This window comes from Triturus cristatus, chromosome 6 (assembly GCF_964204655.1).
Source record: "Triturus cristatus chromosome 6, aTriCri1.1, whole genome shotgun sequence".
Taxonomy (NCBI): domain Eukaryota; kingdom Metazoa; phylum Chordata; class Amphibia; order Caudata; family Salamandridae; genus Triturus; species Triturus cristatus.
In genome coordinates, this window is record NC_140589.1 from 1,821,712,905 (window position 1) to 1,821,731,254 (window position 18,350).

The 18,350-nt window shown below is 45.5% G+C and overlaps 1 protein-coding gene across 5 annotated transcripts in view; it reads left to right on the top strand.

The window, feature by feature from the left end:
• Positions 1-18,350, top strand: part of SLC5A6 (solute carrier family 5 member 6) — a 318,876-nt gene that overhangs the window by 200,803 nt on the left and 99,723 nt on the right. For all 5 annotated transcript variants that reach the window (XM_085613195.1, XM_085613191.1, XM_085613193.1 and 2 more), the window contains one exon: positions 17,290-17,419. In XM_085613195.1, coding sequence (XP_085469321.1) covers positions 17,290-17,419 — 130 coding nt within the window. The remainder of the gene's footprint in view (positions 1-17,289; positions 17,420-18,350) is intronic.

Sequence of the window (18,350 nt, forward strand, 5' to 3'; positions counted from 1 at the left end):
CCTGGCCACCGACGATGGGGCCGAAGAAGACACCGAGCCCCTTCCAGACCCCCGGGGGGCAAAAGAGACCGATGGTTCCGTGGAGGGGGTGAGACTATCAACCACCCTCACAGCCCAACAGTCCGACGACTGCTGCCAGCTACTAAGGCAGTTCGCGGACCTCTTCTCCCTAACCCCTGGGGTCACCAACTGGTGTGTCCACGACGTGAACACCGGCGACAGCCCGCCAGTGAGACACCGGGCCTACTGGGTCCCTGATCGGGTCCGAACCTGCATCCAGACCGAGGTGGCGAAGATGCTGGACCTCGGGGTGATTGAACCCTCCGACAGCCCCTGGGCCAGCCCGGTAGTCCTGGTTCCGAAAGCTGCTACCCCGGGTGTCGCCCCCGAGCTGAGGTTTTGCGTGGACTACCGAGGACTCAATGCGGTTACCCGAGCGGACGCTCACCCTATCCCCCGTGCCGACGAGCTCATTGACCGCCTCGGGGCCGCTCGCTACCTCAGCACCTTCGATCTGACTAGTGGATACTGGCAGATTGCCCTCACCGAGGGAGCCAAGGAGCGCTCCGCCTTCTCCACCCCGGATGGGCACTACCGCTTTAGGGTGATGCCGTTTGGAATGAAGAATGCCCCGGCCACCTTCCAGCGGCTGGTGAACAGGGTCCTGTCCGGACTAGAGGGGTTCAGCGCAGCATACCTCGACGATATAGCGGTATTCAGCTCCCAATGTACCGAGCACCTCCAGCACCTCCGGCAAGTTCTGCTGGCTCTGCGCCGGGCCTGCCTCACCATCAAAGCCAGCAAATGTCAAGTTGGGCACGGCTCCGTAACCTATCTGGGGCACCAGGTGGGAAGTGGGCAGGTCGCCCCCCTCCAGCCGAAGATCGACGCCATCTTGTCCTGGGAACCCCCCACGACCCAAACGGAAGTCCGGGCCTTCCTGGGCCTCACCGGTTACTACCGGAGGTTTATTAAGAACTATGGCAGCATCGCAGGCCCCCTCACAGAACTAACCTCCAAAAAACACCCCAAGAAAGTACACTGGACTCCCTCCTGCCAGAAGGCGTTCGACACCCTAAAGGCCGCCATGTGCGCGGCTCCGGTGCTCAAAGCACCCGACTACGCCCAGGAGTTTGTGGTCCAGACGGAAACCTCGGAACACGGCATCGGGGCAGTCCTCTCCCAGTTCGACGACAAGGGCATAGATCGGCCCATAGCCTTCATCAGCCGAAGGTTGCTGCCCCGAGAACAGCGGTGGAGCACCATTGAGAGAGAGACCTTCGCAGTAGTCTGGGCCCTCAAAAAGCTACGGCCCTACCTGTTCGGAACACACTTCCGAGTACAAACGGATCACCGCCCCTTGCGGTGGTTGATGCAGATGCGAGGGGAAAACCCCAAGCTGCTACGCTGGTCCATCTCCCTCCAGGGGATGGATTTCACGGTGGAACATCGCCCCGGGACGGACCACGCCAACGCGGACGGCCTGTCCCGATTCTTACGCTTCAGCGAGGAGAACCCCCAAGTGGATGGGTAGTTCTCCCCGCCTTTCAGCTGGGGGGGGCACGTGTGAGACCGGCCTCGTGGCGTGGGCCCTCCCGACCAGCAAGTTACCCTGCAACCACGCCGAACCTCGTGATACAGCCTTCCGGCTCCCGTGGGCCAACATCCCGAGGGCCGACCAGATCCCCAACACGCATGCCCGGCCGAGGGAGAGCGAAACCCCCCCAAACCAGACCGAGAGGCGCCGATCCTGTCACACCTCTGGTCTCTCCCCCGAGGGAGGTTTCGATCGACCACCAGGCCCCCGGGGAGCAGGCGCCTCGGCCGCTGGGTGTCTGGAGTCCCTCCCGGACCCACCTGAACAGATCAAAGGGCCGAGCGACAGGAAACCCCGACACACCGCCCCCCAGGCACCAGACCCCTCTCCGCGAGGACTCCGGACTTCAAAGAGGAGGGGGAGTATAACAAGGGGTGCTGAAGGGACGAGAGCAGTGAAGACCTGGACTGACGAGAGCCTGCTGACCTGGTCGCGGCTCGATCACTCCCCGAACCGAAGAACGCTACCCGAACTCTGAACCATCTGAGCCCTGCTGACGCTGTCGCGGCTCCCCAAACTCTGGACCATCTGAGCCCTGCTGACGCTGTCGCGGCTCCCCGAACTCCGAACCATCTGAGCCCTGCTGACGCTGTCGCGGCTCCCCGAACTCCGAACCATCTGAGTCCTGCTGACGCTATCGCGGCTCCCCGAACTCTGAACCATCTGAGCCCTGCTGACGCTGTCGCGGCTCCCCGAAGTCTGAACCATCTGAGCCCTGCTGACGCCGTCGCGGCTCCCCGAACTACGAACCTCCGGTGCCTGCTGAGTGACTCGCGGCCCGCTCGTCCAAGAGAAACGGCAGAGATTGCCGAGAGAAGCAACATCCCCTCATCTCGAGGATTGAGAGCTGTGCGCCGGATACCTCGCAGAGACACTGATTCAAAGACTGTCCCGCTACCCCTTTTCCCTCATCACGAGATCGCTGCCGCTTGTGGCATTAATTCGGCACCTGTCTGCCGGATCATAAAGATCCCTGACAACTACCGATAAAAGCATATTGTCTTACAACGAATTACTGTGTGGTGTCCCTCTATCCGAAGAGAGAGTAAGCGCAGCGTGTGCGATCCTAGGTACGAGACCCTTCCAGGAAGGGCCTCCCCGCTCTTGCTCGGCCTAACTCTGGGAAAGGTGGGCCTCCTGGTGGTCGGGAACGCATTCCGTAGCCTCCCCGGGGAACGCCTTCCACCAAAACTGTAATTCATAACAATGTGTAGCATCTTCAAAGGTGTATCCAGATAGAAAATCCAACAGTCCTAAAACTTGGTTGCTACTGCCATACATCTTAACACAAGTTAATAGATTAAAAAAACGTATTCTGTATTGTGCAAATAGGCAGACTGCAAATGATACATCCAGGAAAGGTGCCAAAAGATCATTCAACTTTGATCTTTAAGTGGTTCCTGCCACTGAACATCTCAAAATAAATTAATAGCTAAGAAATGGTGGAAAATATGTACCCGTCTCTGTTTGGTGTGTACTTTAAACATTAACAGATAAAACTAATCACCATAAGATGAAGTAGGTTAACGAGTTGCCTCCAGGGGCACTCATTGCATAGCAGGCAACAACCTGAACAAAATCTATTCATGATACTGGAAGTTATGAGCGTCTTTTCACCGGGGACAGAATGTACCCTTCTCAGATTGGTGCGTACTATGAACATTTGCAGATAAAACTGAAACCTATATGATAAAAGTAAGTTTACTAAGTCATAGCAGTCAAACATCCCAGTCGTTACCTATTCATGATGCTAGAAGACATGGGCCAAGTTCAGTTGTGAAAAACGGAACTAATGTTTGTGCCAAGTAAGCCGGACTGCTATAAACCTCTTTTCACTGTGTGTACAACCGAGACCAGTTTTATGGTAACAGCATTGAAAGGGGATCGTCCTATAAATACCTAGGGGTTCACATAGATACAAGGTATGCTTTTTCAAAACAACGGCAAGAGGTTGGAGCTAAAGCATTGACGTTGCAGGTGGCATTCATAGAGCTAGCAAAGCGGCTATCCAGCCCAAGCTTGTCCCCACTAATAACAGCTATGAAGGCAAAAATGTCCACCTCTCTATCCTATGGACAGGAGATTATGCTGGGAAAAAGCACTCCAGTCTGTTGAACAAACTAACTTTAAGAATGTATAAGCAAGCACTGAGTTTACCAAAAACCTCATCTCCTGCCCAGATCAGACTTAAGCTCAGCCTCCTAGACCAGCAGGCTGCAGGGGCCGGTGCCTTTCTCAAACTATGCAATAGATTACGAACGTTCAGAGCAAGCAGCTTGGAGGCAATGCTGTGGTGGAAAATAGCCACCAGTCAACTAGGACAAAAACATCGCTGTCAGCTAGAAGACTGCCTGCAGCTTTTAGAAGCAAAAGAATTTTGGGACACCAATCCAGCTCAGCAGGTCCTACAAACGTATATTAAGAAGAGCATACTCCACTAGTCATTCCATTTGGACAGAACACAATTGGCAAAACGCAAACGCGCCTGGTCAATCATATTCGGGTAAAAGCCAGGCATAATGACACCGTATCTGTCTTGCACCTATGCAGTCTTCTGGAAAAAAAGATTTATGTCCCTCAGGTTGGGGGGGGGGGGTCTTTTCTGTACCATCTAGCCAGTTGGCATAGCCTAAATGACAAAACAATATGCAGGGGTGTGGGTCCAGTAAGGATGCCTCTGCCCATCACTGCTCAAAGAAGGCAGGGCTTCACTTATGGGGAGAATGGAACAAACTCAGTCTCCGTTCTTGTCGACGGGCCATCATCGCGTCCTTGAACACGGACAATACGGCGCTTAATAGTCAGTTCACCAAGTTTGTCACAAGAGCAGAAAAAAGGTTCAGCCAGGCGGAGGACTAACTTGTCGACACCTGTAATACTGCACTGGCTCTTCCTAACCAGCGTTTCGATGAGACTGCAGTCGGTATAGCCCATTGCCCCCACAGTTAGCAGCTTTTGACAGTCTATCCCAGCTGTTCACCTAGAGGCTTGTATTCTCTGTGATCTCACAGAGTCTTCTATTTTTTACTTTGTTTTTTCCTATTTATATAACATTTTGGGTACGCCAGGGGAACGGCTAGTAGGATTCTCGTAAATAGTCATATTTCCTTCCTCATTGGTAATCCTATTGAAGCACAATTGTTTATTACTGTCCCCAATTGAGAACCAACTAAGGGATTAAGGTTTGCAGTTAGTCTTGACACCCGCAAATCATGCTTAACACAAGCAGTATGGACTTTGAAATTGATAATATTTCAGTGGGTTTCTTCATTTTATTTATTGATATATATATCTCCCCTTTTAACTGGGTCTGTGAATCAGTGCACTGACTATTGCCATTGTTATGATTTTTATTAATCGAACAATAAAGTAATGGGAAAGCACCGTTTTTGGGGGAGTTTTGAGACCCCAGGCTTCTTGCTGAGGGTCACTGCTAGGAATTTGACAGATTTACAGCTTGGTTGAGGCACACTATTATGGATTGTTCAACACAAAATGGGCCGCTCCCAGTATGGTGACCGAGATGCTCAAGGATTAAACTGTGAGTGTGGACATCTCACAAAAAGTGAAGGACTGGCCTCACACACCTCCAGGTGTCATGCTTCATCATCGACAGTCCTCGCCCTCTAGAAACTCGGTTGACCATACTCACCACGGTGAGGGGACAATAAATTCCCCATTATACTGTTCACTTGTTTTTAATACCATATAGCTGCCGGTCACATAAAAATTAAATTTGGTAACTATAATGGTTTTTAAAACTCGCTCCCTCTTCACGGGCCCATACTTAGTTTAGAAGTGCATCCCTGTCGTCAGGTGTATGCCCGCCCTCTACCAAACCGAGTTTCTAGAGGGTGAGGATGAAGCATGACACCTGGTGGTGTGTGAGGCCAGTCCTTAACTTTTTGGGAGATGTCCACACTCACAATTTAATCCTTGAGCACCTCGGTCACTATACTGAGAGCGGCCCATTTTGTGTTAAGCATTTGATGTTGGAGGCTGCCTGCTCCTAGCGCCCTGCGCCTCTAGTTCCCTCCCCCAGGATTCTCCCGGGATAGTGTAGTTACACGCTATTATGGATTGCCTTCTCATATGGATGCTTCTGTCTTTAAAACTTCTCTTTTGTAGTTGTAAACGAAGCCTATGCAGCTTGGAATAGATGCAGATCAAGTGGATAATGCATTGTATTTCTCTTAGCATAGCCTGCATAATATCGTACCTGAGTGTTTTCATGCTGGTTAGTTTGCGAGGGCCGGTATGTTGCCATGCGCAAGGTCATAAGCCTGCGTTTGATGTGTCCCAGAAACGGAATTACCAGGTAGAGTGCGGGGATCAGCGTCTCATAATATTTAATGACCATCCATGAGTTCGAGGGGTGCTGAATTTGATTTTGTCTTCAAGGGAAGATTGTAGTTTTGCAGCCCTATTGGTTCCCTTTTTGAAGGCATCATATGGTACACTTGCCATCCATAGTTCTGTTAAACTTAGTTCTTTGGTCGAGGTAATTAGGTATTCATAATGTTCTGAGTACAAGTCGCGTTGGAGGAATATGACACGTTATTTTGCATGCCATTACTTTGCATGCCATTACTAAGCAGTTATTACTTAGCAATAACCGTTACTACGCAAGTTTTTTGTTCGCATACCATTACATTGAAAGTGTTAATGTGTACCAAGTAAAAACTTGCCTACTAATAAAAATGGTAGGCGCATTAACGTGTCATATTAAAAAAAGACATTTAACCCCTTTTTACACTACACTACCCTACACTACTGAAACACCACTACTCTACCCTAAATCACTACCCCCTACACGAACATACGCATTCCCCTACTCCGGTCCCTACAATCATTCACTACCCATCACAACCCCCCGACACTACACTAACTACTAAAACAGTAACCTACACTACACTTTCAACATAACACTACCCTAAACCCTAAAACACTACCCCCAGCACGACCCTGCCCTGTGCCCCAGTCCTGTCCCGACTCCCAAACACTACCCTGCAAGACCCCCCCCGACACTACCCTAAACCCTACAACAGTACCCTACACTACACAAACACTACAACACTACCCTAAACCCTAAAACACTACCCCCAGCACGATCCTACCCCTACTCCCAGTCCATCCCCTTCACTTAAACACTACTCTGAACGACCCCCTGACACTACCCTAAACCACTACCCTACACAAACACTACTACACTACCCCCAGCACGACCATGCCCCTACCCCCAGTCCATCCCCTACACTGAAACACTACCCTGCACAACCCCCGACACTACCCTAAACCCTAAAACACTACCCTACACTACACAAACACTACTACACTACCCTAAACCCAAACCCCAAGCACGACCCTGCCCTACCCCAATCCGCTCCCTACACTTAAACACTACCCTGCACGACCCCCGACACTACCCTACACTACACTAATCCCTAAAATGCTTACCCCTGCACGACCCTCCCCATCCCCCACTCCTGTACCTACACACAAACACTACCCTACATGACCCACAAAACTACCCTTAAACTAAAAACACTGCTCCACAAAACCTACAAAATTACAGTCCCTCTTACCTCTCTCGCTCCTCGGTGGGTGCCCGGAGCACCTCCTTCGATGCTGTTGTCACCTGTTCTCCTTCCACCACGCCGTCTTTCTGGCCTCCTCCTCACTGCAAATTCGTCATTGCTGCCTCTTCGACTCCCGACATCCATACCCGCATTACTACGCATGCGTTGCAACAGCGCATGCGAAGTGATAACATTCGTTGTAACGCATGCGTAGTAATGGTACGCGGTGTAATGACTGCGTACAAAAGGATGTTTACCCTTGGAGGGCTGACCATAAGGCTCTATGTAATGTGTCTTGGGCTTGGTTAATTTTGTACCAGTTTTTCGTCGCAGTCGCTCTTCTGGCTAGATCTTGCTGTGTGAGACCAAACTAAAGGCAAATTTGTATTGGAGATTAATTCTGGGGCAAGTTGAACACTCGCCTGAACGTACTGTTCTGCATTTTATCCACTGGTCCACTGTTGCAGCATCCAGCCATCTCATCCCCACACTACCATATGTGATAGTTGGTAATAACTTGACAGAAATAACTGTTAGGAGTGGTTGAAAAGGGGGCCCATCCAATTGTTTTGCAATGGTTGAAACGCGTGGATTAGTGCGGACAGGACCCCTTCTACTCTATGGATAGTCTTTTCTGGACGAACGTTCCCCTTGAGTCGAGGTATAGCCTCAGATATTTATAGTTAGTTACTTACTCCAGATAGGCGTCGTTTAAAACCATTGAGGTGGCCCCCCCATTCAAGGCTCAGGATGAAGCAACCACCCAGTTGTTGAGAGTTAACCTAGTACTGGTGAAGCAAGTAGAATACTAATACAGGTGAAACTGTTGGAACGTGTGTGGTAAAACCAGTGGTAGCTCTTGCACTTTTCTTGTAAATGTCACGGTATGTTTGACACATGAGCTAAAGATAGCGTCTTAAATTTGGTAATGATGATTCAGCTTAGTCCGCCATTTTGACCAATAATATTCTTCCTCTAGCGTTTATCAGTTTGGCACCTGACAATTCAAGAGGACATCGAGCTTAAAAGCAAACCATTAAAATAACTTCGGAGCGCGTTTGAGTTGTCAGTAGATGATCAGATCCGAAAGACCAGTTCAGTTTTTTAGGTCTAAAAATCTCAGAACAATAATATCTTGGATTCCCAGATAGCCAATTTGAAGAACCTAATTAAAAGAGCAGGTTCATTGCTTCAGATTATAATGGGATATGGGAGAAGTTTTGGACCAAGGATTTCTTGGCACACTAGTAAAGGCAGGAATTGCTTCACTATGAAAAAACAGATGGGACAATGTATAATGATTTAACATGCTTACATACACCTATGTAAATCCCGGCCTAAGCTGGTAATGAGACAGTAGTAACTAATCGTATTCAACTAATTATCTGGAATGCAGCTAGGCTTAAACAAATCTTGCAGGACAAGGATGTTTATGAATTAGTTTCACAGTGCATTACTTGTATCCAGGAGTCCTGGTTACAGAGAGAATGAACATACACAGATTTTGTTCATGAGAAATTCCAGCTATAAGGACATCTTTAAAAGGGCATTTATTGGACGGCTTAGTGGATTTTATTTGTTCAGAATTTTCAATTACCACAAGACAGATTCAGTCGGGTTCACAATTTCTCCAAATGTTAAACCCATCCTTGGGTTCAACTAAAAATACCTTTTTTTTATTCTTCTTAGTGGGAAGTCAAGAGCACTAATAAAGCAGATGCTTTTTGGCATTTATAAAAAACAAAATCCCTTTGATCTGGTTCCAGAGGCAATCGTTATAGTCCTGCACCGTGCCTGAGGGCGCGGAAAGTGAAAGGATCAGAAACTGTCAGCGTGCATGGGTGGAGCTTGTACGTGTCACTTTAGGAGCATTGTGGACCCAAAACCGAGCCGTGTAATCCCACCGAGCGGTACGCACAGAGACCGCTACAAAATTCTCCAAATCTAGTCTGGCTCCTGGAGGATTTTCTAAGGTGAGGATCTGTTGTTCATTGGAGTATCCAATATGAAGAGCATTACCTGAAGTGAAGCTTCATATTGAATAACCTCTCCCAGGGCATTCTTGTGGTAAAAGATACTAAATAAATTAAAACATATTTATAACGTGTTAGGCAAATATAAAGGTTTAATATTATCATTTATTGATTATCGCAAACCAGAAAAAGTTAAATTCATTACCTTTAGATTAAAAATCTCCCAAAAAACCTTATAAAGAATATTGCCAAGTACTTTGGCTGACCTCTTGACAGTTACACTGAGGTCAATGCTTCGTACCATAGGGCTGTTACTATTTACAGGTGCTCGCTTTACTGCCCCTAACATCTAACCCATCCATTCACCAAGTCAGCCCTGAAACAAATCAAACCATGTAACAATGAGGGACAATATATAGCCTTTAAAACTGATGGCAGTCAAGGCTGTCAGGACACTTAAGTTAACATTTAATTTCTTCTGTTAAGGTGCCTCAATACCAAATTATAAATCACTTTCTTATCAATTATTGCTCCACCAAGGCTCCACTGTATATCACACTTCTTTCTTTTAAAAACAAAAACCATAAGGCTGGCAAGGTTGGGAGACTTTTTCTGGGTTAGCCTCATCAAAAAATACTTGGAAATAAAACTGGATCCAAATCGTCACAGCCAAATGTTGGGTGTGGAGTGAAAAGGTAAAGGGTGAGAAGGAACAGCAGCAGGAGAGAAATGTTTTACACCTAAAATAATATTGAAGGAGGGAATGGTACCCAATGCGCATAAGGCAAGGGAAGTATCAACTATTTATCTTCGAGACACTGAACAAAGACCTGAACAGCCTGTGCAGGATGCGATCTTGGAAACAAGTGAGTCGTCTGTATAGATTGTGCCAGTGCTTCTTTCCAGGAAGCTGAATGGAAGTATCACAATAGACATGAAGGAAAGGGACTTAAATTCGAGCATAATGCTTGTCTGACAACTCTTTCTCAACATAACTGAAGTGCCAGCAATACTGCAGTGGGCTTCAGTGTTTACCACTCTTGACTTGTCATCTGAAGGACCATATAGGTACAAACACATGCCATTTGGATTGACTTCAGCTTGTGCAGTGCATTACTTGTTTAAGAGGGTCATGAATGAGACCTATTTCCTAACTGCGCTTAACTAGCGATTAAGGGGGATGGCTGTCCCAGTTCATGAGCTTTATTATCTGGCGGCGCAGCTCAAACGGCCAGCTCACTCGATGGTTTTATATAACCACTATCGCATCTGATGCAGCCATTGAGGTTGACTGACAGTGTTTCTCACTTAACTCTAAGCATGGGGCAGTTTAAAACTTGAATGTTTACTATAATGGTTATCTACTATGTGATTAATGTGTGACTGCAAAGGCGACGCCCCTCATTCTGATCCATGAAGCCCGTAGTTGTCCCAAATTAGTTGAGTGGGATTTGATTAATCTCATCAAGATGTAAATACACTTTGTTTGACTTTTTTAATATTACTTTCCGCACACAGATCCCTCACTCCCTCTAGAGCAGGGCTCTTCAAACTGGGGGACGAGCCTCCTTAGGGGGGCCTTAACTGATCCCAGGGGAGACCCGGTCTCTGGTTAAAAGAAGCATCATGTTGATAGCAGTACTTTGTTTTAATCTGAAGAAGAATTATCAGCAGTTAGACACTCTGTAATGGGCCATTGCTAGCATCTTTTGTCATTTATATTTGGCTGGGAGTATGTGTCAAAAGGGAAGGTGCTGCAAATATTCTTTAAACTTCCCTGCCTCCATTTCAGATAATCACACTGTGGATACCTTTACACGCTAGTAAGGCCCAGCTACCCAGAATAGCATATTTGGCAATCATGTATTGGATTGCATTTTTAAAAGGTTTAACATAACTGTAATGTTTAAATAAGTCTAGACATTTTAAACATTGCAAATTTAACAGAATAACTGCTCGCATTTGGTATCACATATAGACATATATTCTGTTGGTGTAATGCATGTTTATCTTTAGGTCATAATATATGTATGTCCATTTTCCCTTAACTACTGAATGACAATCGGGTCTTGTCTGCGCCTACAGTTTGTCATAATGAACATCCCTTTGGTATGAGAGCTTAAGCTCTGTTTTTCTGCATGTAACACATGCGCTATGGGGAGTTCTTTGGCCCTAATGTAGACCTTTGCCCATTTTTAGGTCTCGCTGAGCCCCAGCGCATGCGCTGGCTCAGAGAGACATTCTGTAGTTGGGATTTTAAAGTGCTGCCTGTGGCCTAAAGCTTGAGTGCACGTGAGCGAGCACGCGCGCAGCCGCCAATCACTGCTGCGCGCGCACCACCCGCATGCATGCCACACAGCGTGTCCCTTCCTAGCGATCGCGATCACTTTCGCTTTGATCGCGATCGCTATTACTTTCGCTTTCACGGCCGCGCGGCCGTTACTTTTACAGCCGCGCGGCCAATCCTTGTTTTTCCCTGCTTTCGTTTTTTCTGTGTCCCCTCTTTTAACTTATTCGTAGACGCTCGTTGTTTCCCTGCTCTAACCCTTCTAGTGCCATGTGGGTACACACATTACTAGCTGATACCAGCCATCACGCCGTGTTTTCAGCGCACCATTAATTCGAGGCTTTGCAGTTTGAACACAGAAGGTGTTGCGGTGAATTTGCTGCGCCATAATGTAAGGTTAAATATTTCCATTAATGGCCGTTAAATGTCTAATGATTGCCAACGCGCAATGAACCCTTCCGGCTACTGGGAACACGAATTGAGCGGATTTCAGACAGGGCGTAGGTCGAGAGTTCTCAGATGTTTGCTTCAGAGCACGACCCGCCAGCAGGAGTGCCAATCTGTTATGGAGATCTGATGTAATTTGCTACTATTTTTTTAGGAAGAATTCAACTGATATTTAAAAGGTTGATTAATGTTTGTGTTCTGCAGATGAAATTCACCCTCACTCTGTGTGCAAGAGAGAAACCCGCACACATTATGACGAGCAGAAGTGGTGATAGACAGTTGTGCACAGTTGTTTTTAGTGGTGTTTGTTAATATTCAAGTATTTGTATAACGCTCGGCTGCAGCGGGGCTTCATAGCGCTGTAGGCTGCCTGGAGGTTGATGTTTCATTTCTGCACGGCTCTTACTTACAGCACAGTGTACAGCGGTGCTCATTTCCACAACACCTTCATCAATCATCCAAGACACTACTAACAGAGTACTCACTCACCTCACCACATTACACCCCGACGCCGGACAAACAGAGGTCAAATGTCATCAGCAGTGCACTTGCCATGTTCTGCCATCTTGTGCTTTTTGCAGCGCCCACCAGTAGAGTGCTACGTTCTTGTCTTCAGGGTTATGTGACAATAACCTGTTTGACAAACTCCAGACATGAAAATGAGTGAATCGCTTGTGTAGTATAGCGCGTAGTACAGCGCGGGCCTCGTTGAGTGAGAGGTGTGGATTTAGTGAGGATTTTCTTTTCCCTTGAGGCGCGGTGTGTTGTTTCCCTGTGTTTGTTCACGGAGAAGTGCATTTTAAAACATCATTTTCAAATAAATTAACCCATTATACAGTCATCGGTTTTGCAAACTCTTCCGAAGTGAGGCTCCCATAACCTTTCAGTTCTTCAACGTGTTCCCAGAGGTGTCGTAACTCCGCCCGCCACTTCCTTTCATTTCCTCAGTTTCCACCTTCCAAATACGAATACAAAACATTACACAGATCCCGTAATCTCAGTCAGCTGGGAGTGGGTCTGTTCGTCAGGTTAGACAGATCACCTTGGCGCAGACCCCGAGGTCCAGAATTAATAACACTTGGCACCAAGTTTGCATCAGAAAAGTGACACAAACCGAGTAAAGTGTTTAATTGGGATTTTACTTATGAGCGCAAACCATCTTTGGTGCTGAATAGCAGCCATAAAGTAACTCAAAGTAGTGCAACTTTGAAACGAGGGGTTATACCAAGGGTGGTGCATGGGCATTCCTTTTCAACCACTTAATAGTTTGAGGCAAAGCTGCATCTACTGAAAAAGTTCAACAGTATTGTGTGTCAAAACTGTAGACCTCCTGGAGGTAGGCGTAACGTGGTAGAAAAGTGTCTTTCCTCCAAACGTTTCCAATTGCGAGTGGGTGCTGTACTGTGCACATCACATACAAATGTATAAACATTTTAAACTGTGTCAATAATACCATTGTTTAATGGAAGGGCACCATTCCAGTATAAAACATATGCTATACGTCACATAAACACCCTTGTACTGTGGTGCCAGGGTGTGAACGTGGAGCTTACAGCCCGAAGTATCCCAGGGCAGAGAGCGAAAGGCAGCATCGACACATCTGAATAGATATGGCGCGGTCCTGCTGTGTTTCTTTCATCAATGCAGCACAGCAACCTCGGCTTTTGTGCTGCGTTGTGACAGTGGCATAACAAAACGTGAAAGTTTGGCACTTTGTGTCACTGCTGTCCTTTTTAAAGTGCTCATACCTTTTAGAGTTTGGCACTTTGTGTCAATGCTGTCCTTCTTAAAGTGCTCATAACTTTCAGTGTTTGGCTGTTTTTGTGTCACATATTTTAATATGTGCATATTATAATTGTGTCAATGCTGCCCTTCTTAAAGTGCTCATACCTTTAAGTGTTCTCAGAGTATCTCAGAGGCCGCTCGCCACATTTCACAGACAAGCGCTACAAAATCACTGCGAACAAATTGAAAAAACTCCGCCAAGTTTAACGCAATAACAAGAAACAATGGCGAAGTCTGCAAATTACTGGAAGTCTTACATCAAAAAAGCCTTTGACTGACTTCCTGCTATTTGACAAGAAAATCCAGTCTGTGGCAATCAGCTTTTTTTTTTTGCAGAACTGTTGGTTTGCCCCTTAGCAAAACGAGCATTGGCATAGCCAATAGGTCTCGCTTTTGGGACCTTATAAGTATTTAGTTATGCAGCACAATATCCTTGGTTCAACAACATCAACTGTTGCATGGCTAAACACTTATAAGGTCCCAAAGGCGAGACCTATTGGCTATGCCAATGCTTGTTGACATTATTGTCAGGTCGAAACATTTTGGTATTCTCAAGTGGTTAGGTAAACCATCCTGTTCTACCCTTAATCCATAACTCTGATTTTAACCTACAACAGGGGTAGGCATTAATAAAGGAATCTTCTTTGGGTATACCCCTAGCTATTTTTAGCTTTTGATCTGGACCGGTGAACTTGTCCTGTAAAAATAATATCTAAGAACAATGTTATTTGGGTGAGTCGACTGGAGTGGCAGTGTCCTACTCTAGTGTTAGAAGTATCCTATAATGAAGCATGCCATGATAAGTTATGGATGAGGCGACCTCTCAAATATGTTATTCTGTCCCTGTAAGCTATGACGTTTACATATGGGACAAGATTGACTTGTTAACTATAGCACCCAAGTACTTTAGGTGTTATGAAGCTCATTGGATGGACAAGTACTGGGGTAGACTGGCTTCCTCTCTAGATTTGTCCCTACACTATCTGTCCTGCTGGACCTCCTCCTCTCACCGGCACCCAGGGGGACGCAGTTGCCCAGAGGGCCCGATACTAGCCACACTTCAGTTCACATGGGGCGTGCCCTTCAATGCACCACGTCAAAACTCCTGTTTGCTAATGAATTTCCCTTAGAGGTCTTATTGCATTTATGTCATCAGGGTGACTGGTCCTGGCTGCATGCCTGGAGCCATTGCCGCATGGCCACTCTCTGAGACTGCTATACCAATTGGAACCTGAGAACTTTCTAGAACCTGACTGAAGAATACGCGCTTCCTCTGTGCCAGTACTTACTGCATTGCAGTCCCTTCACCTCTACGCCTCTTATGGGGTTGTGGAGATGTGATACCACCGGAGCATGAAGGACTAAAACCAGGGTGCACCATTTCCGGCCGCACTTGTGTGATCACCTTTTTCTGTGGGACGCTACTCATCCAGGCAAGGGTTATCTTGGGTGGCCTCCACACTTTTGACTGCTGTTATTGGTACGAACGGTGGAATGTATGCATCTTTTATTTCTGTTGTTCTGGGCAGCTTCATGTCTGCTGTGATGCATTGTTTTATTTATTTTTGTATTCTATTATTGTACCCGTCAATAAAATGTGTTTTAAAAAATAAATGAGTCATTTTGTTAAACAATCAAAAAGGAGAAATATGAAATAGTGGTGGATAGAGAGGATTACTTGGGAAACCATATTGTAAAAGCTTCAGCTGATTTTTGTGCTAAGTTTATAGAGCGCTTGTGGGGAGATAACAAGGTTGTAAAATTAATTAAAAAATGTGAGAGCTTTGTATAGGATGAATGTTCTTAGAAATAATTTGTTATTTTTAAGAAAGAGATAGCCACAGTGTCCTGTGCTGAAGCCCTGCCATATTAGATGAAAAATCAGTATAGTTACTGATGGCAGCAACAATATCATTGGTGTAGTTTTGGGGCAAGAAAAAGAAGAAAGAGATTGTATTAAAAGTATTGAGAACTTTGAAGGAGTTGATCAAAATGACTCCAGTATTGAGGCATTGGCGTGCTGTGATGGTGTTATATACGACTGGCAGTATTGTGGGGTGAGGGGGACTAATTGAGGGGGTGGTTAAGAATTTACAGCCAAGGGAAATCATGGCCCTCTGGTAGATTTGGCTCCTTTCAAAGGAGTGCAGTTCCTACGATATCTAGGGAGCAAATGAGATTGCTGGTGTTCTTGTCCTGTTTGAATATGCACTGGGTGGGAGAAGCACCACAGCTGATTCTCTACATAGGTGTTCTGTGGAATAACATGATAAAGAACTACAAGAGGATGGGTGTGAGGTGACACCTATGAGTGAAGTCATTGAAGAGAGGAGGATGAGGTGTTTAAAATAGCCTCAAATTTTGAAAGAACAAAGTGGCCTAAGAAAAAACATGATACGGAGGAAGGTGGACCTGTCTCAACATTGTAAACAAGTTGTCATGAAACGATGGCCTGTTGTATCTGAATGAGATATGGTACTGATGAGCTTGTGTGAATGGTTATTAAAGGTGCATGAAAGGGACCCGGAATGAGTGCCTCCCAAAGGCGAATAACACAAATGTTGAGTGGTCCAGACTGGATTGTAGTGTGAAAGACAAAGTGCTTCAATATGTCCTTGTTATTGGTCCTCTAACAGGAAACTGTATCCTGTGGAAAAGTTAGAAAGATTTGAAGATCTTTGAGAGAAACTTGCATTGGATATTTTAGAACAATATGACCTATTGAAAATTACTTCCGTTAAACTATGATACCGTTTTTAAATTATTTGTGGCCATGTTTATATTAATGCTCTAAGTATTAAAGTGTCTTCAGCACTACAAGAAAATCTGATGGCACCCAATGGTATTTTTGGATTGCTTACCTAGGATTGATAGCCAAGTAGAGGTGGCAAGTTAAATGCGTTGTGTACTGATACTAAAGGCCAGGCAGGTAGCACATGGTGGCAATGGCCACCAGGCACAGCAATATCCCTTTAGGAGAACCGGGAAAGACCTAGTTTAATAGAATCTAGAAATCATATTGGTTTTCTTCAAAGGGTGGCAATGGTAGTGGTAGCTTGAAAAGGAAATTACACAGATGGGTTTTATGCATAAATTAATTGAGGGCTGAAGTGTCCCACACACTTGCCACTTGCTAGGTCAGGGATGCTTTCCCAGAGTTTACCTATTCACTGTAGGTGTTGAATCTGTGCTACAGCAGTATGGCAGCTACGTGGGCCTTATAAGAGCGGGGTCCAGCCTTGCATTACCTTCTGTGCTGCAGGACGAATTGGTAGAGCACAGCATCACTAGTACGGAACATCTTACACACGTGGATCTTCAACTCTTTCCAGAGCATGACGTAGTAATGTTAAATTGGGTAGGTGTGTATTTCATATTCTTGATGGATAATCAAAAGACCATTTTACCATGTTTTACTTCTTAAAGTGCCGGACTTCTAAGCAGAGGTATTTGCCATGCAGTTTCTGAAGAGTCCAGATTATTTTTCTGCTTGTTGATCAATGGCGTCCATTTCCAAATTGCTGTGGTAGACTGGAGATTTGTGCATAATGGGGATCAGTGAAAGCAGTAGAAGCTGGATGACATCGATTGCAATCGTATGACAAGCTCTTTGTTTTTCAGATCTTGCTATGCAGTTTTCCCCTGCCAGCAGCTTGTGCTTTGTCTTGGCTGCCTGATGGGACTGGTAATGTTTGCATTTTATAAGCAGAACGAGAGTGCAGAGCTGACTTCCCTTCGTTCCCCAGATCAGGTGAGCAAAATGCTTGGACACTCATGCCAACACCCTGCTGGTTCAGGGTTCTTCTGCAGTGTCTTGCAATAACTTTGTGAGTACCTATGATCATCTGCAGCTCTTGTCTTTGCTTTCTCAAGCCTGAACATGAAGAGACCACCACCAAACACATTTTTTTTATTCTAGAGTCAATAGCTGGATGAACACTGTGCATTTGCAGATAAGAAAAATTAAGTCAAATATTTTGTTTGTCTCTGTTCTTCATTATGATCCAGTATAACTTACAGCACTTTTTGGGGCAGATTGTTTTTCACCATAGGCCTACACTCTACCCATGAATAGGTATTCTGGTATTTATTTATTTAGTTGACATGTCAATCTGTACTTATCAATATTTTTTTTTTACTAATGTTATATGTATTGTTCCATGTTTATTTTATCAAAATGGAGCTACAACTAGTATAGTTCCCTATTTATTTAACCAATAAATGTAAACTCTTACTTGAATGCTTGACATGTTTCAATGATATGAACACCCATAGATGATAAATCAATGCACTTATATAAAACATGCACATTTTAGTATTAACCTTGTGCATATCGTCTGCTGTTTAAGCCTCATTAATAAAATGTGTTTTCTAACCCCCTTACCTGTCAATACACACAGTTATTGGCCTGGCTGTCATGACTGCCAGCATTCAGAATCACTTGAAAACAATCTGTTTTCTGTTTCTATGAACATTTAAAAATAAATTCAGACAGGGATGTTAATGTTTCTCTGTCTGTATTTATCTGTGAAAATCAGTAAAAACGGAAAACAGGGAGCCCTACGCCATAGCAGCGAGGCCATTCCTTTTCAAACTAATCTTCTATTAGATTATTAAATACCAAATGGGCTCTTAAAATAGGATAAGCGATACTTAAAACTCAGTATATGTACCTGAAATTT